The sequence below is a fragment of the Lissotriton helveticus genome, chromosome 6, assembly GCF_964261635.1.
Source record: "Lissotriton helveticus chromosome 6, aLisHel1.1, whole genome shotgun sequence".
Classification (NCBI taxonomy): Eukaryota; Metazoa; Chordata; class Amphibia; order Caudata; family Salamandridae; genus Lissotriton; species Lissotriton helveticus.
Window position 1 is genome coordinate 906,259,549 of NC_136067.1, and position 17,243 is coordinate 906,276,791.

Below are 17,243 nucleotides of genomic sequence, written 5' to 3' on the forward strand. Positions count from 1 at the left end.
GGCATCAACACCTCAACAACTACGGTGACTATTGTTCTTTAACAAATACGATTTCATAATCACTTACAGAGCCAGAAAAGAGCAACAAAAGGCAGACACCTCATCACGATTAGATTATCCCAACGCTGATAAACAAACAAGCCCGTCTAATTCCAACATTCCCGAGCATAAAGTTGTTGTTTTATGCGATTCCCTAGACTTCCTTACACTTGTAAAACAAGCATTACAACTGTAGAGAAGTGTGGCTCAATGGTTAGAGCGGCAGACCCTGATGCAGTAGTCTGGCCGGGACCAGGGTTCAATTCCCGCCTCGGCGGGTTTCGGGCTCAATTTCCTCGGACCTGATAATGCTCGCTTCGGTGCCTAGTCTAATCATGTGTCCACTCTGCACCTCTGGACAATAGCTTGCTTAATCTCTACAACGGCCCCAACAACGCTGAGGATGCCTGACTTCACCTTGGGGGTGCCCAGGAGTGGGCTCCTCACAGGGAAAGGCCAGGAAGGGTTCCTCGGCGGTATTCGTACAAGCGCCGAGATTCCTACGGGTAGTCGTGCGTTATACAAATGCGTAATCATTTCATTTCATTCAAAATGCATCTGTGCCTCCTGATACCACGAAAGGAATATGCTACTTACCAGTATGCATCTGTTCTTGGCATGTAGGGCTGCTGACATTCATATCTGTGCATAGATCGCCGCCTAGTGTTGGGTCCGGATGATTGCACTTTGTTGTCTTGGAAGAGTCTTCGAAGTATCACGAGATAGGTGACTCCTCCCCTGGACTACAGTGCGCATGGGCATCTTCTCCATCCTCAGATTGTTTTTTTCCGCCATCGGATGTTACTCCAAAACTCCAACTTCGGAATCGAAACAAAACTTTTCTAAAGGCCAAAAGTTCTTCGACTTCGACGGTATTGTTTTCGTTCGGTACCTCTCTACTCGATCAAGCTTTCCATCTCAACTCGGTCGTCGACGCGGGCCGTTGGGCCTTTTCGACGCCACGTGAGACTGCCGTCGATGGAAAGAAGCCTGTTTAAAAGGTGCCCACAATGCCACTCCAAGTTCCCACATACTGACAAACACTCAGTATGCAACAAGTGCCTTTCCCCAGACCATAGGGAAGAAACCTACCAGCCTGCGCCCAGTTTCGGTCGAAGAAAACCATACGGATCCGACGGGCCGCTAGGCAAGAGATGCAGCGACAGGCACCGGAACCGGACAACATCTTCGATGATGACCTAGAATTACCGGAAGCTCCAGATTCGGACCTAGAGATCGTCACCGTCGAGGACTACTCGGACTCCGATGACGAGATCCCGCCGGGGCAAATCGTGAGTACACAGCCCCCGACACCAATTACCCCGTTACCAAAGGCTCCGGTCGAGGCAGCGCCAAAAGGCCTTAGCCAAGATCCGAAAAAAGTTTTGCCAGCCTCGCCAGCCCCGCCATCCGGCTCGGCTCCGAAATCGAAACCAAAACTAAAACCTTCAGAGACCCCAGGGCCAAGAACCATCGTCCCTAAGAAGGTTTCAGAGCCAAAGAAGGTCGTCGACCCGAAGGGCGTCGAACCGAAAAAGGCCGTTCAGCCCAAAAGCGTCGATCCAAAGAAGACTGTCGACCACAAAAAGGCCGCTCAGCCAAAAAGCGTCGCCCCAAAAGGGTTGTCGATCTGAACAAGGACACACAGCCAAAGGGCGCCGAACCAAAAAAGGTCACCGACCCGAACAAACCCACTGTACCGAAAACCGTCGACCCGGCAAAGGTCGACGACAAGAAGGGTGCCGTACCGAAGCCCGTAGCACGGCCGGACAAGGCTATCGACCCGAAAATAAGTGCTCCGAAGACACCAGTCGATCCAAAGAAGACCATCGACTCGGAAAAGGACAGTCAACCAAAAAAGCCTGTTGAGCACAAGAAACGTGTCGAGCCGAAAGTTCCAGCACTACAAGAGCATCATCACAAATTGGTACACATCCAGGCACAAGTTAAACAACATCTACAGTTAACAAGGCTGTAAGTCATATATAAAAGAATAAATTACAGTCCATTTTTCTATATTGTCGATATTTTTTGCATTACCATCACCTCATTACATCCTATAAAAATCAGTCTGCAACACAACCACCATCAATTGTTGGATAAAAATATATCATGCTTTTATTCTTGCTTCATCTCCCGCAACCGCTATGTAGGTCGCAACACATGAAGCACGAAGCTGCAAAAAAGGAACGGAAGGACAGCCACCACGTGAAGACACCAACATGAACCCGTGAAAGTGACCTAGAAATCCAACAGTGGACCAAACAAAAACAAGAGAACAAGCCTTAAGTTCAAAACCGACCACACCTACTATTGTGTTGTGCAAAGAGTACAGATAATGTCTATAGACCACATATACATCTACAAATTGCATCTATATGGTTATCTCACCAGGTTTCCAATATGCTCAGCACTGTGTAATTCTCAACGCTTGTCACACTAAATCACTCTGTAAAGTAAATTAGTAATATTTTATTTAAAAAAACACAAAAATATTTTTCTTTTTATTCTATGCAAGTGTATCTTTTTGTATTCATTCACTTAAGTAGCCAGCCCACACTCTAAGTTCTTTATTGTCTAAAAATATGATGATCAATTGCAGATAGAGGCCTTTCCTCTTTGTTTCTGAAGGCATAACAGGAAATGGGGTTTCATGCTGTCAGCAATTTACTGAGGTCACATCGATATTAACTTGCTGGAAACTACACTTAGGGCCTCATTACGATGTCAGTCGGAGTTGCCTATGACCGACACAGTCTCGGTCGGCGGTTCCGCACACCATCGCAAACTCCCATGCTCTATGCGAGCTTGTGCAGTGGGTGGGAACCGCCCGCAGCAAAAGCTCCCATAGAGAAATGGTAGTTAGAGTAAATCCCTGCACTGTGTGGCAGGCACCATTTTTAGGGGGGCACAGTGCCACAACTGGCTGGTCAGTGGGCAAGGGGGTCCTGCTAGGGGTCCCCAAAGACGCTTTCCAACAGTCTTTGCATGTCAGAAAGGCCAACATGGAAAGGCTGTCGGAAACTGTCATCATAATCCCGATGGTGAAAACACTGTCCTTAAGGGATTATAAGAAGTTTACGACTGGCTCATCTGAACAGAGTCGGATTCCCTGACTGGTTTACACTCCGACCGCCGACATTTTAATTTGGCGGTCAGAATGTAAACCTTCTATGGCGGTCTAAAAGCTTCTGACTGACATCGAAATAAGGCCCATAGGGCCAGATGTATCAAAGGGTTTTACCCATTCTGTGTCTATAGGAAAATGTGTTCGAACATATGGCCCATTGTGTTCAGTTCATAGAGTGTGTTATTATAAGTTTGTAGATATTATCAGAAAATTATGTATATATCAAAATATAGAGACTCCACTGTGGGAAACTAAATCACACACCATGTGTCACTTTTTAGGTTATTCTAGTATAAATGCATCAAACCTATACCATCAATATTTTCTTTTCTGTACTTTCAACGGTTTTGTGATTTAGCACACCAGGGGAGTGCATATCCTGCTCTTTCCTCTCTCTCCGTCATTTTGCTTGAGCACGTTTTCTCTTGCTCCCCAAATTTCTCTCTCTCACCACTCCAAGTCATCCACTGTTTCCCCACACCTTTTTCCACAATCTTTGTATTCCTCTCTCACTGCAGCAGATCAGTGTTGCTCTTTTTCTCCTGCTCCCGGTTCTGACTCTCCATTCCTCCGACTGCTTCATCAACTAGTTAACTTTCCTTCATTATTTTTTTTAATCTCTTTTTATTGGTTTTGTTTTAGTGCAACAGTAACAGCAGCAATCGTCATTACATAAGTTGCATATATAGTCCTTAGATCACATGCAGTAGATACATTCAGCGTCATTGTTTAGTGCCCTGTCTTTCTAGATAATTTACATAAAACATTGCTTTTAGAGGGCAGCACTAAGAGCCCGGAGCGTCTGATGAACCAAGGCGTGCTGCCTGTTTAATAACAGGGGAAGGGGGTGGTAAACTTGGAGCTAAGTTGGAGCGCCTCGCATTGTCAACGTGTATTTATGAGTTTGTTGCCTGTTATGCCAGTTTCCTTTACTTGGACCAAATTCCCCCCATCAATATATAATACTGGGGTATCAGTGTATAGTGTCTAGTGCAGTGGTGGTGGTTCCAGATGTCTCACGGTCTCTCTTCATATGCACAGTGCTGCTCACCAGGGTCTAGTTAACATTCCTTCATTATGTTGTTTTCTTCCCCTTCCTTTCTCTGCTCTACTCCATCCAGCTGTAAGCAGACTTCTTTCAGAAGGGTCGATTACTACGTTTACTCTACAGGTGTACAGTGTTGTCTTTATCGGATTTCCTATATATAAGTCTAGGGTAGACAAATTCTCCATGAGGTAATGTAGGCTAGCAGTCTAAGGGGCCGATAATGATGGTGGGAAGTCTGCCCCCACCGGCCCGGCGGGGGCGGACTTCCCACCATCACCCTTAAAATTCCCATTGCCAAATTAGGATGGCGGTGGGAGGGGGAAAGGTACCTCGGCGGACGGAAAGACCGTCCGCAGTGGTCCCGCAAGTCGGGCCTTTTCCGCCCGCCTTGCGGGACCAGGTACAATGGGGCTATGGCGGCACTGCTGTGCAGGCACCGCCGTGGGCATTATGATACCTGTCTTTTGTGGCGGAGTTCCCGCTGCAAAAATACAGGTGGAAAATGCCTTCGGGGGCCTGTTGTGGGCCCCCAGGGGGGTGGGAGGGTGGGGTGCTGCACGTGGTGGGTACCTATGGTACCCCCCTGCATATGCATGTACAAGGTAGCAGGCACCGCACTGTGCCTGCCACGTTGTACATGCAAATGCAAAACATGTATTTTAACTTTTTGTGGTGGGTGCTGCCACCCCCCACAATGTAAATATACAGGATGCGCCCGCCAGTGTGGCAGGCGCATCCTAATTCGTTTTGGGGGACCGCTGCACTTATGGCGGGCGGTCCCTTTTCCAGCAGCGATGGCGGGCGGACTTTGTCCGTCCGCCATCGTAATCGGCCCCAAAGATACTAGATTAAAACATTATCATGTTCAAGATGTGGGCTAGAGTCCCACTTATGGAAAGATTTTATTCTACATAAATTTGCACAACCATTACCTTTGTGTACTTTCCAGGTGCCTGATATTGTTCCTTTTCAAAAGCACACAAACACAATTCAAATAAAAACCGTGAATAAGAAAACAAATGGCTTACTTTGCTCTACTTTTCGTTTGGTCATTCTTCAAACTGTCCTCTAGTTTTGGGCTGCCCTATAATGAATAAATTCAAAGTTTAGAACATAGACACGTACAAATATTTGTAAAATCATTGTGACCATGGACCAGCTCGAGTAGTGTTTGGATTGTGTATGCTCTTGGTATGGAATGGATAATACATCCCTCTGCATATTATGGGAGCACAGATTCATCATATGAATTTAACAATTTATATAATTTCCATTTTCTCGCATTATAGGCCTAACATTTTGCTATTTTATTCTCCGATTATATACAATCAGTGAAGCCGTCCTCCTCAGCATCTACCAAAAATCCATACCACTTTACTTTAATGGAGATGTCACCTGTGTTACACTGTTTAGTCACATTCACCATCAGGTTTTTCTCAAACACAGAAATGCGTTATTAAACCGCGAAAGAGAGCCAACAAACTGCATATCCCAAGAATTGCTTTAATTACATATCAAAAGTTTAAGGCAAAACTTCGTGAGACTATCCCCAATATCCATTATGACCTAGAGCTGTTTCTAGGGTTTTCTGCCCATACGTATGATTATTCATGTAAATGGAAAATATACATTGGTCTACATGCAACTGGGAAATTAGTTTCTTGGGGCTCAAGAACGGCTGGTGAAAAGTTATTTTGATTACACAAACAGGGTTGATCTACGCGATATAGCCATATGGATGAATTCCAATAAACTAAAGTTAAATGCGGATAAAACAGAGGGGCTGTTTTTTGGGCATGGAAATGTGCCCAAGTCAGAACTGTGGTGGCCAGCAGAAATGGGTTCTCCGCCATCTCCTGCCACCTCGATTCGAAACCTTGGAGTGAAATGGGAAGCAATTCTGACCTTTTTAGCTCACATTCAACAAGTCTCTGCGACTTGTTTTTGTAAGTTAAAAAATCGACGGAGAATCTTGCACGTTCTGCCGGAAGACTGCCGTAAAACAGTGCTTCATGCTACAGTCACTTCAAGGTTAGATTATGCCAACGTGTTGTACCTCGGCCTCCCCAGATATGCAATTAATCACCTTCAAATGATTCAAAATGCGGCGGTCAGACTGGTCTGCAAGATTCCGTTCCGACAACATATCTCTCCGCATTTGCACAAGCTTCATTGGCTTCCAGTGGCGAAAAGAATCATGTTTAAGGCCTTGACGTTGGCCTATCAGGCTCTGAATTGCAACTGCCAGACGTACCTGAAAGAAAGACTTCGTCCCTACAAACAAAACCGGGTGTTGCGCTCTAACTCCCTCAATTTGCTGCGACTCCGCGCTTTGAGAGAGCGCGGCTGGGAGGAAGAGCATTCACGGTCAAAACCGCAGCACTGTGGAACACCCTCCCAGCATTTCTGCGGAGCACCAAGTCAGAATCCTGTTTTAAAAAAAGACTTAAAAGACATGTCTTTTCAAGACAGCTGCACTGTAGACCTGAGTAAATGCACTCTCCCTCTGTGGCCGCATTTACCTAGTGCCTTTAGCGCCGGGACACCCCTGTGTTGGGGGTAGCTGTCGTGCTTAATAAATTACAGTATTATTATTATTATTATTAAAATTCAAAGCAGAAATGCTGTGGCCCTGTTATCGGGGGCACACTAGATGGGAAGTTAAGGCCTTGAGACAATGGCTAAGTCTAACGCAATTTTAATTGTACATTATTTTTATACAGTGCTTACTACACCTGATGATGCATTGAAGCAATCTGCGGTGCGTAGCAGGCTATTCTGGAGCCTTGGTTTAGAGGTTGATAGTTGGAAGATTAATATATTTATTTATTTGTTTTGCGCTGTGCATCAGTTGGGTTAGATTTGTGTTCTGGATTTTTTGTGTGTTCAGTAGAATTTAATTGGACTGATGGGAGTGGATTTGAAAGAGGAAGTAATAAGTATTTTGTAAGTAGAGGTTGTGTATGTCTGTTAGTTGGGTGACATGGTTAAAAAAAAGGAGGGAAAGTTTGCAAAGGACATTTGGGGGTTCATAGCAGTCAGAAAGGTTTGAGATGAGTCAGAAAAAGAGGAGGGATGGGACAATAGCTTAGAGGAAAATGTCTTTTATTACAAAAAACCCTGAAATTAACTCAAAACATTTATAGTGTTTATACCTTGTGTAGCCTATGTATCCCAGAATAGCATCTCCCCATCAAGTTTAATTGTGCTGCTGAACCACAGAGAGGTAAGGGACAAACCACGTGGTCGATGTTCTGGGTGTTTATCAAGAAGTAGGAGTGGCGCACCCGTGTCCACCATTATTTGCCTGGAGTGTTCCAGAGTGAGTTTTGAAATATTGCGTATTGTGAGGGTGGAACTAAGGGGTAAGGGTGGGGTACGGTTGAATTTAATGCTGGTACCCTGGGATAGAGTATTGTGCGTATGGGGATAGTGCATGTAGAAGCACCAACCTGGTAGCCAATGGAGAGAGCCGAAGGGCTGGGGAGAGCCGGAAAGGCTAGCGTAAAGGCGATTGAGAGCGGGGAGAAGAAGAGCCAGAGCAATAAAACTTACAAGTAAAACTGTAACAAAATCAACAGCAACAACCCCTACCCATCCTCCACTCATCTGTTAGAATGCGTAGCAGGACACATTCCCCCACCCTTATTCTACGAAGGACACACTGAGCCACAAGCTGGCCTGTCCCAAACCCTGCCGGGTACCTACCCAGCCCTGCAGGATAGCTGGTTGGCAACAATCGGAGAGAAAGGGTCACACTATAGGGAGTCAAGGGAGTATTAATGTGCTCTGGTGTTGTGCGTAATAGGTCATGGCAAGGGTCTCTTGGGACTCCAACAGTGTGTGGTAAACAGGTGTCTGAGCACTATCACCAAAGAGAGAGTAGGGTTTACCAGAGTGTGCTAGCAAAAGGTAGTACCCTTGGCTACTGAAGAAACATTGTAAAGCCCTGTGATATGCTGAGGGTATAGATGAGCGTGAGGAAGTGGTGGGGAGCACTCTGAATTGGGATGGACTTGCAGTGTAAGACCGAAATTGCAAAATAATTGGTAAAGGTCGGTGTGGGTAATGTGGTGGGGACTCTATAGTCATACGTCCCTCCTGACAGCTGTTCAGTGGTCATAAGGGGTGTGCCCGTTAATTGCCAATACAGACATAGGGCAACCATCTTTCGGTCAAAAACCTCAACAGTTTAAACAGGAAGCATCAAACATTATACTGATATCATCAAACATTTCAGAAAGCAGGAAGTATGGCATTCATGCTGTTAGACAAGCATGCAGATCTTACGTAACTGGTGTGGTGTAACGAGGTACAGGTGTATTAGTGCAGTTCCAAACAGGATAGACGGGTTGGCCCACAGGTATAAAACAGGACGTTTGTACTTGATAACGTCAACTTAGGGCAGGATAGCGTCAGCAGTGGGGGCTAGATGCCACCCTGTGGGGTAGGTCAGTGTAGTTTGACGTTAGCTCATCAGGCTAGGGAGTCATTTTGACGGACCAGGAAGTGTCGGTGAGGAACTGTGACCTCTCCCAGTGGGATCTTGGCAGCTCAATGTAAGAATAGTCTTTGAGATAGGAGAGTCCGAGGACATTATCAAACCAGGTGGGCATTAAGGGGCAGATTTACAAGCCCCTTGCACCACTTTTGCGTCACTTTTCCCATGTTAAAAATGACGCAAAGGTGGTGAAAGGGGCTTGTAAATCTGCCCCTAAATGTTTAGTACAGCCAGGACGGAAGAGTCCAAGAACTTTTGTAATATATAAAAGCATCTGGATCCGTGAAGATCAGCACTTTTCCATGGAGGACGATCCAGAATTTCAAAGGGGCTGCGAATCTGTATCCCAATCCTTTTAGACTATGCAATACGCAGGGCCTGATTCCCAACAGAAACCCCTTCAATTTCTTAATGTTCCTTCCTCCTGGTTTAATGACTGTTTCACACCAACAATACGAGCATTGGGAGTATGGCTCCACCAATCCCTGGCACATGAATGAGAACCAAACCTGGTCTTAGTGCGATTCCCACTGGCACGTTTTTGACACCCTTTTTTCCACAACCTCATCCTTGATATGAGTTAGTACTAGCCATTCAGCACTTGATTCCCTTCAAAACACAGGGTTCGATCCCCAGCGATCCGTTTCTTCAATCTGCCTTTTCTATTTCTAATTTCCTTTTTAACACTTTAGTCTCCCTCAGTTGTATTGTATCATATTGATAATAATACATTAGTGATCTGTTTAATTTAATTGTGCTGAGTGAACAATACAGGTCCTCCCGTTTCCCGTTCACAGTCTTGCCACGCCTACCGACACACCCTTCGGCATGCCTGGCCTCGAGGACACAACATGGCTTCACTGCAGCTTCTTTATCTTTCCGCTCAGAAGACCTGAGCACAGTCAATTTCCCACCTAGGTTAGTCTGTTATCGGTAAACCACCCAGTTTGGCTGTATCTTACTACCATACAATATGAACCTTTTTATATCCAACATCATTCACCTGACAGTATATTAAAACACCTTATTCTAATACCCCCTCCTCTTCTAAACAGGGAATACCACGTAAGGTTGAACTAAAAGCCCCCGCCTTCATAACAAGCATCTGTAAGGCTTTTCTCCCAGGTACCGGTAAGGACCAAAGTTCTTCTGTCCAATTACTCATCCCCCACGGTTTAATTTCCCATAAACAATTCTTATATCTTACCTCACCTGACTTGGATTTTTGTATCACGAATTTGCCATTTCTATAGAAATAAATTTTGATTCAGCAGAATCGAATTCAACTATGAAATACTGGTGGTTTTGCCTTAAAGATTAACTGTAGACAGACCTTTATCTATAAAAAACCTAACTGTTCTCGACTAGATTAAGTCTATACAGAAATTCCTGCACTATTATATTGAGGTTTTGAAAATGAGTTCCATGTGAATACTTGTTCCAAGTTTTACAATTGACACCCATGTTCATGTGGACATTTGAGTTTGCTCTTGTTGCTTAGATAATGGAAAGGAATGCCGAGCACAGGAATGAGGAGCACTTCCTTAACAGACGCGTACCTGTTACGCAGACGAGTGAAGACTCAAATGAGGATAGTGGTACTTGAAACGTCGGTAGACTTGAACTGTTGAGAACAAGTGTACAGTACTAGTTATAGTCTCTTATTGTTACACGGGGAGAATTGGGGGCAATGACTTCCCTTGCCCGCAGCAAGCAGTGGTTTCACGAACATTGTCCATGAGAAAGCTGGACTCAAAAGCTACTACATTCGTAAATATTGTTGTTTGCCCCATGGCGGCTGTTTATGGTAATTAAATAACTTTATTTCTGATCACAAAGATATTATAAAGTGCAAGATACAGCCTAGACTAAAAACAGCATAAAAATAGAAATCAATTTACAGATAGATTGCATAACACTAGGTAAAACAATTTGGAAGTAAAGCTCATTATTCAAGAGTAGACAAGGAATTCTCATAAGGAAAATGCTACTTACCCAGTATGCAGTACAAAAGGGGGTGGTAATGGACGGAGCATCTGAACCAATCAAACACTCACACCCAGTCAAAAGATCTGGGTTTAATCCATCACCGTTCTTTAGCCCACTCTGCCACCCCAGTTCAGACATGGCTATATGCAAATCAGTCTGACCCTGTGCCTCATGGGAACAGTCCAGCCCGAACTGCCAAGCCATGCCTTTCCTGGACCGGAAACAAGCTTCCGAGGACCGGTTTCTGGCATTACAGCCGTCTTCAGCCCGGCTTGCTTGAATTCAGTGGCAAAGTGAGCAAGGGACTCACGTCTGAGCATACCCTGCCACACTTATGGCGGCCAAAAGCGGTACAAAAGTGGGTGGTAATGGACGGAGCATCTGAACCAATCAAACACTCACACCCAGTCAAAGTATCTACCCAGTATGCATCTGTTCTTGGCATATAGAGCTGTAGAGTCATGTGCTGTGCATAGATCGCCATCTAGTGTTGGGTCTGGATGTTTGCACTTTGTTTTTCTTCATAGAAGTCTTTCCAGTCACGAGGTAAGTGACTCTGTGATAGTACGCATGGGCATCAACTCCATTGTTAGATGGTTTTTCCCGCAGTGGGTGATAATGGAGTTAGTAAGAGTAGTAAAAGTAGATGTCCATGAATGCATGTATCTAATTAAGATGTTACTGCAACAGGTATAGGTAACCGGGGAGGCAGGTGGGCGCATATGACCCTACAGCTTTATATACCAAGAACAGATGCATACTGGGTAAATAGCATTTTCCGTTTGAGGCATGTTAGCTGTAAATCATATGCTATTCATAGACTATATAGCACTTATCTCCCAAAGCGGTGGCTAACCTGTATCTGTTACAGTGGTTTAAAACAGTGTATGTCATCTATGGGTATTTTTCCTAGGAATGCCATAGAAACTCCCAGTTTGCATGTAGAGTGTGCTCTAGGGGGAACTGTTAACATTCATTTTGCTTTTGCATAGCATATTTGAATGCACTTGACTATCCACCTTGCAATACCTGATTTTGATATGGAATTGCCTTTGTGTGGTGGAGCAAAAGCGACAAAAAGATGATTTGTATAACAGAACGGTTTTGTCCTTTCTATGTAATAAAGCAATGCTCTCTTCACATCTAATGTGTGTCGGTCACGGTCTGCCATTAAATCTAGTGAGGGAAGACCACCAGTAACTCAATAGATTGATTGATATGAAAAGCAGAAATTACTTTAGGAAGGAATTTGGGATAAGTCCAAAGAACCACTTTATTTTGGTGCATTTGTAAAAAGGGTTCTTCTATAGTTAATGTCTGAAGCTGACCCACTCTTATGAGTCATGTAATAGCATCAAGGAAAGCAACTTTCCATGTGAGAAATGGTAGTTCTCATTTGTGCAATGGCTCAAAGGCTGGACCCATTAGTCAGGTAAGAACAATGTTGAGATTCCACACTGGAGCAGGTGGACGTCTCAAGAGAATGACTCTTATGAGTCCCTTCATAAAGGCTTTGATAACAGGTACTCTACAAAGAGATAGATGTTGTCTAATCTTGGAGATATACATCTATTGCAGCCAGATGATTTGTATGGACATGTACGCTAAATTGGAATGTTGTAGATGTAACAAATAACATATAATGTTTTGTACAGGAGCATCAAGCAGGTTGATGTGGTTGTTAGTACAGTATATCACAAACCACTTCCACTTCGCTGCATAGCAAGCTCTTGTGGTAGGACGTCTAGCCGCTTTGATAATATTCAAGCAGTCTGGCGGTAGATTAAGATAGCCAATCTCTAAGATTTCAGGAGCCAGATCGCCAGATTGAGTTGACTGGGGCCTGGATGTCTTATGTCTTCATGGCTCTGTGTGAGGAGATAGGGTGTAAGACGTAGTTTTTGGTGAGGAACTACTGAGAGTTCCAACTGGGGTGTGAACCTAGGTTGACTTGCCCATGTGGGAGCAATTAGGATTAGTGTCAGAGACACTTTTTTGAGTTTCTGAACCATTAATGGAATGAGTGGGAGAGGCAGAAAAGCATAAGCAAGTATCCCTGACCAATCCATCCATAGTGCATTGCCTTTGGACAATTGTAAAAATTGTATTTTTGTGTGACACTTCATTAGAAATCACCCCCTGAGCACCCCTTACCCTCGGATCAGTCCTGCGCTCGCAGCGGGGGCTACAGCAGCCGATTTGACGCTGCTCAGTGTAAATTCGCCGCCATCTTGGGTGAGTGAGAGGGCGAGCAGATTACTTGCTCGGCCCTCCCCCCCCCGATCACTATAAAATGGCACCTTCTACCCGGAAGCGCAGCGGACGGGCGCAGCGGGCGCGCCAGCGGCGCGCCAAAGGCGAACCCGTCTGCGCCCGTCCGCGAGCGACCGGGACCAGAGGCCACTGACTCTGCACCTTTCTTTATGTACACCTCTGCACAGCTTCTTGCCCTTCAGGGCAATTGGCACATTAGTCCTTCCACGCTGGAAGATATAGCAGCCCTTGGCATTCTGACTCCCTCCCCCGCCCTTGCCACTACCTTACCTCTTAAACCCAAGCACGTCCCTGGCTTGGTCTGTCCTCCCATTCCCCCCTCCCCCTCTCCCTCCTGGGCCCCCTCCTACCTGCTTAACACTCGTTCAGCTGGTAAACACCAACTAGAACTGTTCAATCTCCTTGACACTGATTCCCCTGATTTTCTGTTCCTGACGGAAACTTGGTTTTCTGCTGCTTCCGCGCCCGACGTTTTTATCCGCATTGCCCGCGTCCTATTATGCCCTTCGGGCAGACCGCCCTGACGGGAACACCGGTGGAGGTGTGGCCATGATTATTCGGTCTCACCTCCAATTCCAACCCTTGGCCCTCCCTCCCATACCCAATGTGGACTTCCTAGTTGCCCGTTCAACAAACCTGTCAGTTCCCCTTACTATTGTCCTTCTATACCGACCCCCCCAAACTATGCCCCACTTTGTGCCCGCCCTTCAAGATTTACTGGCTACCCTTGCAATTAATAATTTGGCTGTTCTCCTACTGGGCGACTTCAACTATTGGCCTGGTGACCCCAGGGAAGATCAGACTTCCAAAGATTTTACCAACACTCTCCGTTGTTTTAATTTTACATCCCACATTCATGCCCCGACCCACGCCCACGGCCATACTCTTGATCAAATATGGTCTTCTGGTCGAACCATCTCTCCCACTACTGTTCTCCCCAGCTCCTGGTCGGACCATTCCATCATCTCCTTCTCTATAGACCTTTCAGCTGTCGACAGGCCCCCTCTTCCCAAAAACATCTTAGCACGGAATTGGAATCAAGTGGATTTTAACATCCTCCACTCCTCCCTGGCAACTTCTCTCCCCAAGTTTTCTGACCTTTCGTTTGATTCTCAAGTCGATGCGCTCAATTTATGGCTGTCCTCTTCCTGTGACCTGGTCGCTCCTCTCAGGATGGTCAAAGCCTGCCGCCCCCACGAAGCCAATAAATGGTTTTCCAGTGACCTTAAAGCACTCAAACTGGCCCTTCGCCAGTCAGAGCGCCAGTGGAGGCGCAACTATTGCCCCCTCCTGATGGACCGTTACAGGTCTCTCCTTAAAAACTATAAGAGAGCAATCCTCTCAGCAAAATTGGAATATTTCTCGGGGAAAATCCTGTCAGCAGCTAATAAATCTAAGGAGATTTTCTCCATTGTCCATAATCTGGCCGCATCAGACAGAGTCAATCACAACCCTACCCCTTCCCAATCTCTCTGCCTTTCCCTTAATGACTTTTTTCTCGAGAAGATTGTTAACATCAAACGGAACATCCCCCCTCCATCTTCTCCTCTCCCTACTGCTCCCCTTCCTCCCTTGCTGTCCTCTCTTCACCATTTTCCTCTTATTTCGCAGGAATCCTTCCTTGCCCTCCTTGGGAAGGTCAAGTCAGGCTCTCCTGCTGACTGTGGCCCGGCCCGTATTCTACGGAAGCTGTTCTCTGGCTGCCCCGACCCTCCTCTATCCCTTCTCAATGCATCTATTTCCCAAGGCAAAGTTCCCTCTCTGTTTAAATCAGCCACAGTTATTCCTATTTTAAAGAAACCAGGTTCTGACCCCACCCTCCCCGCTAATTTTAGACCCATTTCGCTGCTCCCTTACCTAAGTAAGATTCTGGAAGACCATATCACCTCGTGCCTGTCGACCTACATAGAGGAAAATCATCTCCTAGCCTCTCACCAAGCTGGCTTTCGCTCAGCTCATTCGACCGAATCTGTGGTCGTCTCTGTTCTCGACAAGTTGAAGAGCAAGGCGGATTCCAATTCCCCCCAGGCGCTGGTGCTTCTGGACCTCTCCGCTGCCTTTGACACGGCCGACCACTCCATCCTTCTCGGCCGTGTCAGGGCAACGAGCATCCAGGGCACCGCCCTTTCCTGGCTCTCCTCTTTCCTCCAGGGCAGAACCCAGGCCGTTCGTCTTTCCGGTTTCTCCGCTCCCCCCCGTTCTGTGTCTTGTGGGGTTCCCCAGGGCTCGTCCCTGTCCCCCCTTCTCTTTAATCTTTATATCTACCTCCTCCTCATTTCTTTACTCAAGATGGAGGTCTCTGTGTATAACTACGCCGACGACCTTCAACTTGTTTTTGACCTCACCCCTGCTCCTGACTCTCTCTTCAAATTCCAATCTGTTCTTATTTTCATCTCCGACTGGATGAACCAAAATTCTCTCAAGCTCAACCCTGACAAAACGGAGCTGGTCCTGACGGGTGGTGCCAATAGTCCATGGACATCTGCCTTCTGGCCTCCCACCTTCGGCCCTCCTCCGGCTCCCTCTGGGTCAGTCAGGACCCTGGGCATCAAAATCAGTCAGGACCTCTCCATGCGTCCCCAGGTCAGCTCTGCGGTTTCATCCTGTTTTCTCTCCCTTAGGATTATCCGCAAGATCTCCCGTTTTTTTTCTGCTGATGCTCTTAAAATAATTGTCCTGGCCATGATTCTTTCACGGTTAGACTATGGGAATTGCCTTTACGTGGGCATCCCTGCCTACGAGCTTCGGCGCCTTAAGACCATCCAGAACCAGGCTGCCCGCCTCATCCATCGGCTTCCCAGGTCTCACCATACCACTCCCCTCCTCAAATCTCTTCACTGGCTTCCCATCCTACAGAAATCTCTCTTTAAGATGGGATGCCTAGTTTTCAAGGCCCGAGACCGCACTGCCCCCGCTTTCATTAACTCCTTGATCACTCATTATCACCCTTGCCGCAACCTTCGCTCCTCCAGCCAGGCCCTCCTCTGCATTCCTCGTTTTCGAAAATCCAGAACTAGCGGCACTAGATTTTCCATTCTTGCCCCCCGTTTCTGGAACAGTCTCCCCCCCCACAATTAGGTTCATCACTGCTCACCTGCAATTTCGTAAGGTGCTTAAAACCCATCTGTATGGCCAAGCTTTTACCAACCTCTAATTCCCTGGCTGCCTCCCCTTCTGACGCTATTACCCTTCCAGCGCCAGGAAACCGCTTGGTCACAGAGCGCTTTACAAATACTTTCAGCTTCAGCTTCAATTGGTGTGGACACCTGGACGCGAAGTTTGGGCATTTTGCGTTTAGATGTGTGGCGAACAGGTCTTTGTGTGGGAATCCCCACATTTGGAAGAATGGGAGGAGAACTTGAGGGTGTATTTCCCATTCATGGATTTGCTGTGTATGACAACTGAGCAAATCTGCCCTCTGATTGTCTACTCCTGGAAGGTGTTCTGCTAGGAGATATATTTTGTGATGTATGGTCCATTTCCAATTCGTCTGTGCTAGCTGCTACAGCTGGAGACAGTGTTTCCCTCCCTGTTTTTGTATGTAGTACATGGCTGCCATGTTATCTGCACGAATTAGGACAGTCTTGCGTACTAGTTGAACTAGAAATCAGCGCCAGAAAACTCGCTAGCAGCTCTAGATGATTTATATGAAGCTGTTTCTGCTGCAAGCTCTAAATCCGTGAATTGTGTGGGTTTGGAGATGCGCTCCCCACCTGTCAGTGATGTGTCTGCTGTCAGTACTATCTTTGGAACCGGGTCGCTGAAAAGCCGCCCTTTTAAAAGGTTTTGTGTGTTCTACCACTACAGAGAGCAATGGGTGCGGCCGTCTACGAACACTAAGGGCCAGATGTAGGAGCCCTAATACCGGTCGGAAACGGCCGATTTCGGCCGTTTCCGACCGGTATTAGGGTTTTCAGATGTAGGGGGCTGAAAATTACAGAATCGGTAAATATACCGATTCTGTAATTACAAATGTAGGTGGCACACTTTACAGTGCCACAGGCCCTTAAGAGTCGGTATTTTACCACACAATCCTATTGTGTGGTAAAATACCGAATTCAGGTGTGCATGCACATGTGCATGCACACCTGTGCAATGTGACACACAGACATGCCCTTAGGGCATGTATGTGTGCCACATGTCACACAAGTCTGTACTTGGGGTGCTAGAGGGTGTCAAAGTGACACCCCCTGCACTCTTGCAGGATTCGGTATTTACCGATTCTGTAAATAGAGAATCGGTATTTGCCATTGATTCCTATG

The 17,243-nt window shown here is 46.3% G+C and overlaps 1 protein-coding gene across 4 annotated transcripts in view; it reads right to left on the minus strand.

Moving 5' to 3' along the window:
- The window catches only part of EIF2AK2 (eukaryotic translation initiation factor 2 alpha kinase 2), a 580,031-nt gene that overhangs the window by 256,408 nt on the left and 306,380 nt on the right, over positions 1–17,243 (minus strand). For all 4 annotated transcript variants that reach the window (XR_013596181.1, XM_078648546.1, XM_078648547.1 and 1 more), the window contains exon 8: positions 5,246–5,301. Coding sequence is in view for 3 of the 4 variants with exons in the window: in XM_078648546.1 (XP_078504672.1) it covers positions 5,246–5,301 (56 nt within the window). In the remaining variant the exon portion in view is untranslated. The remainder of the gene's footprint in view (positions 1–5,245; positions 5,302–17,243) is intronic.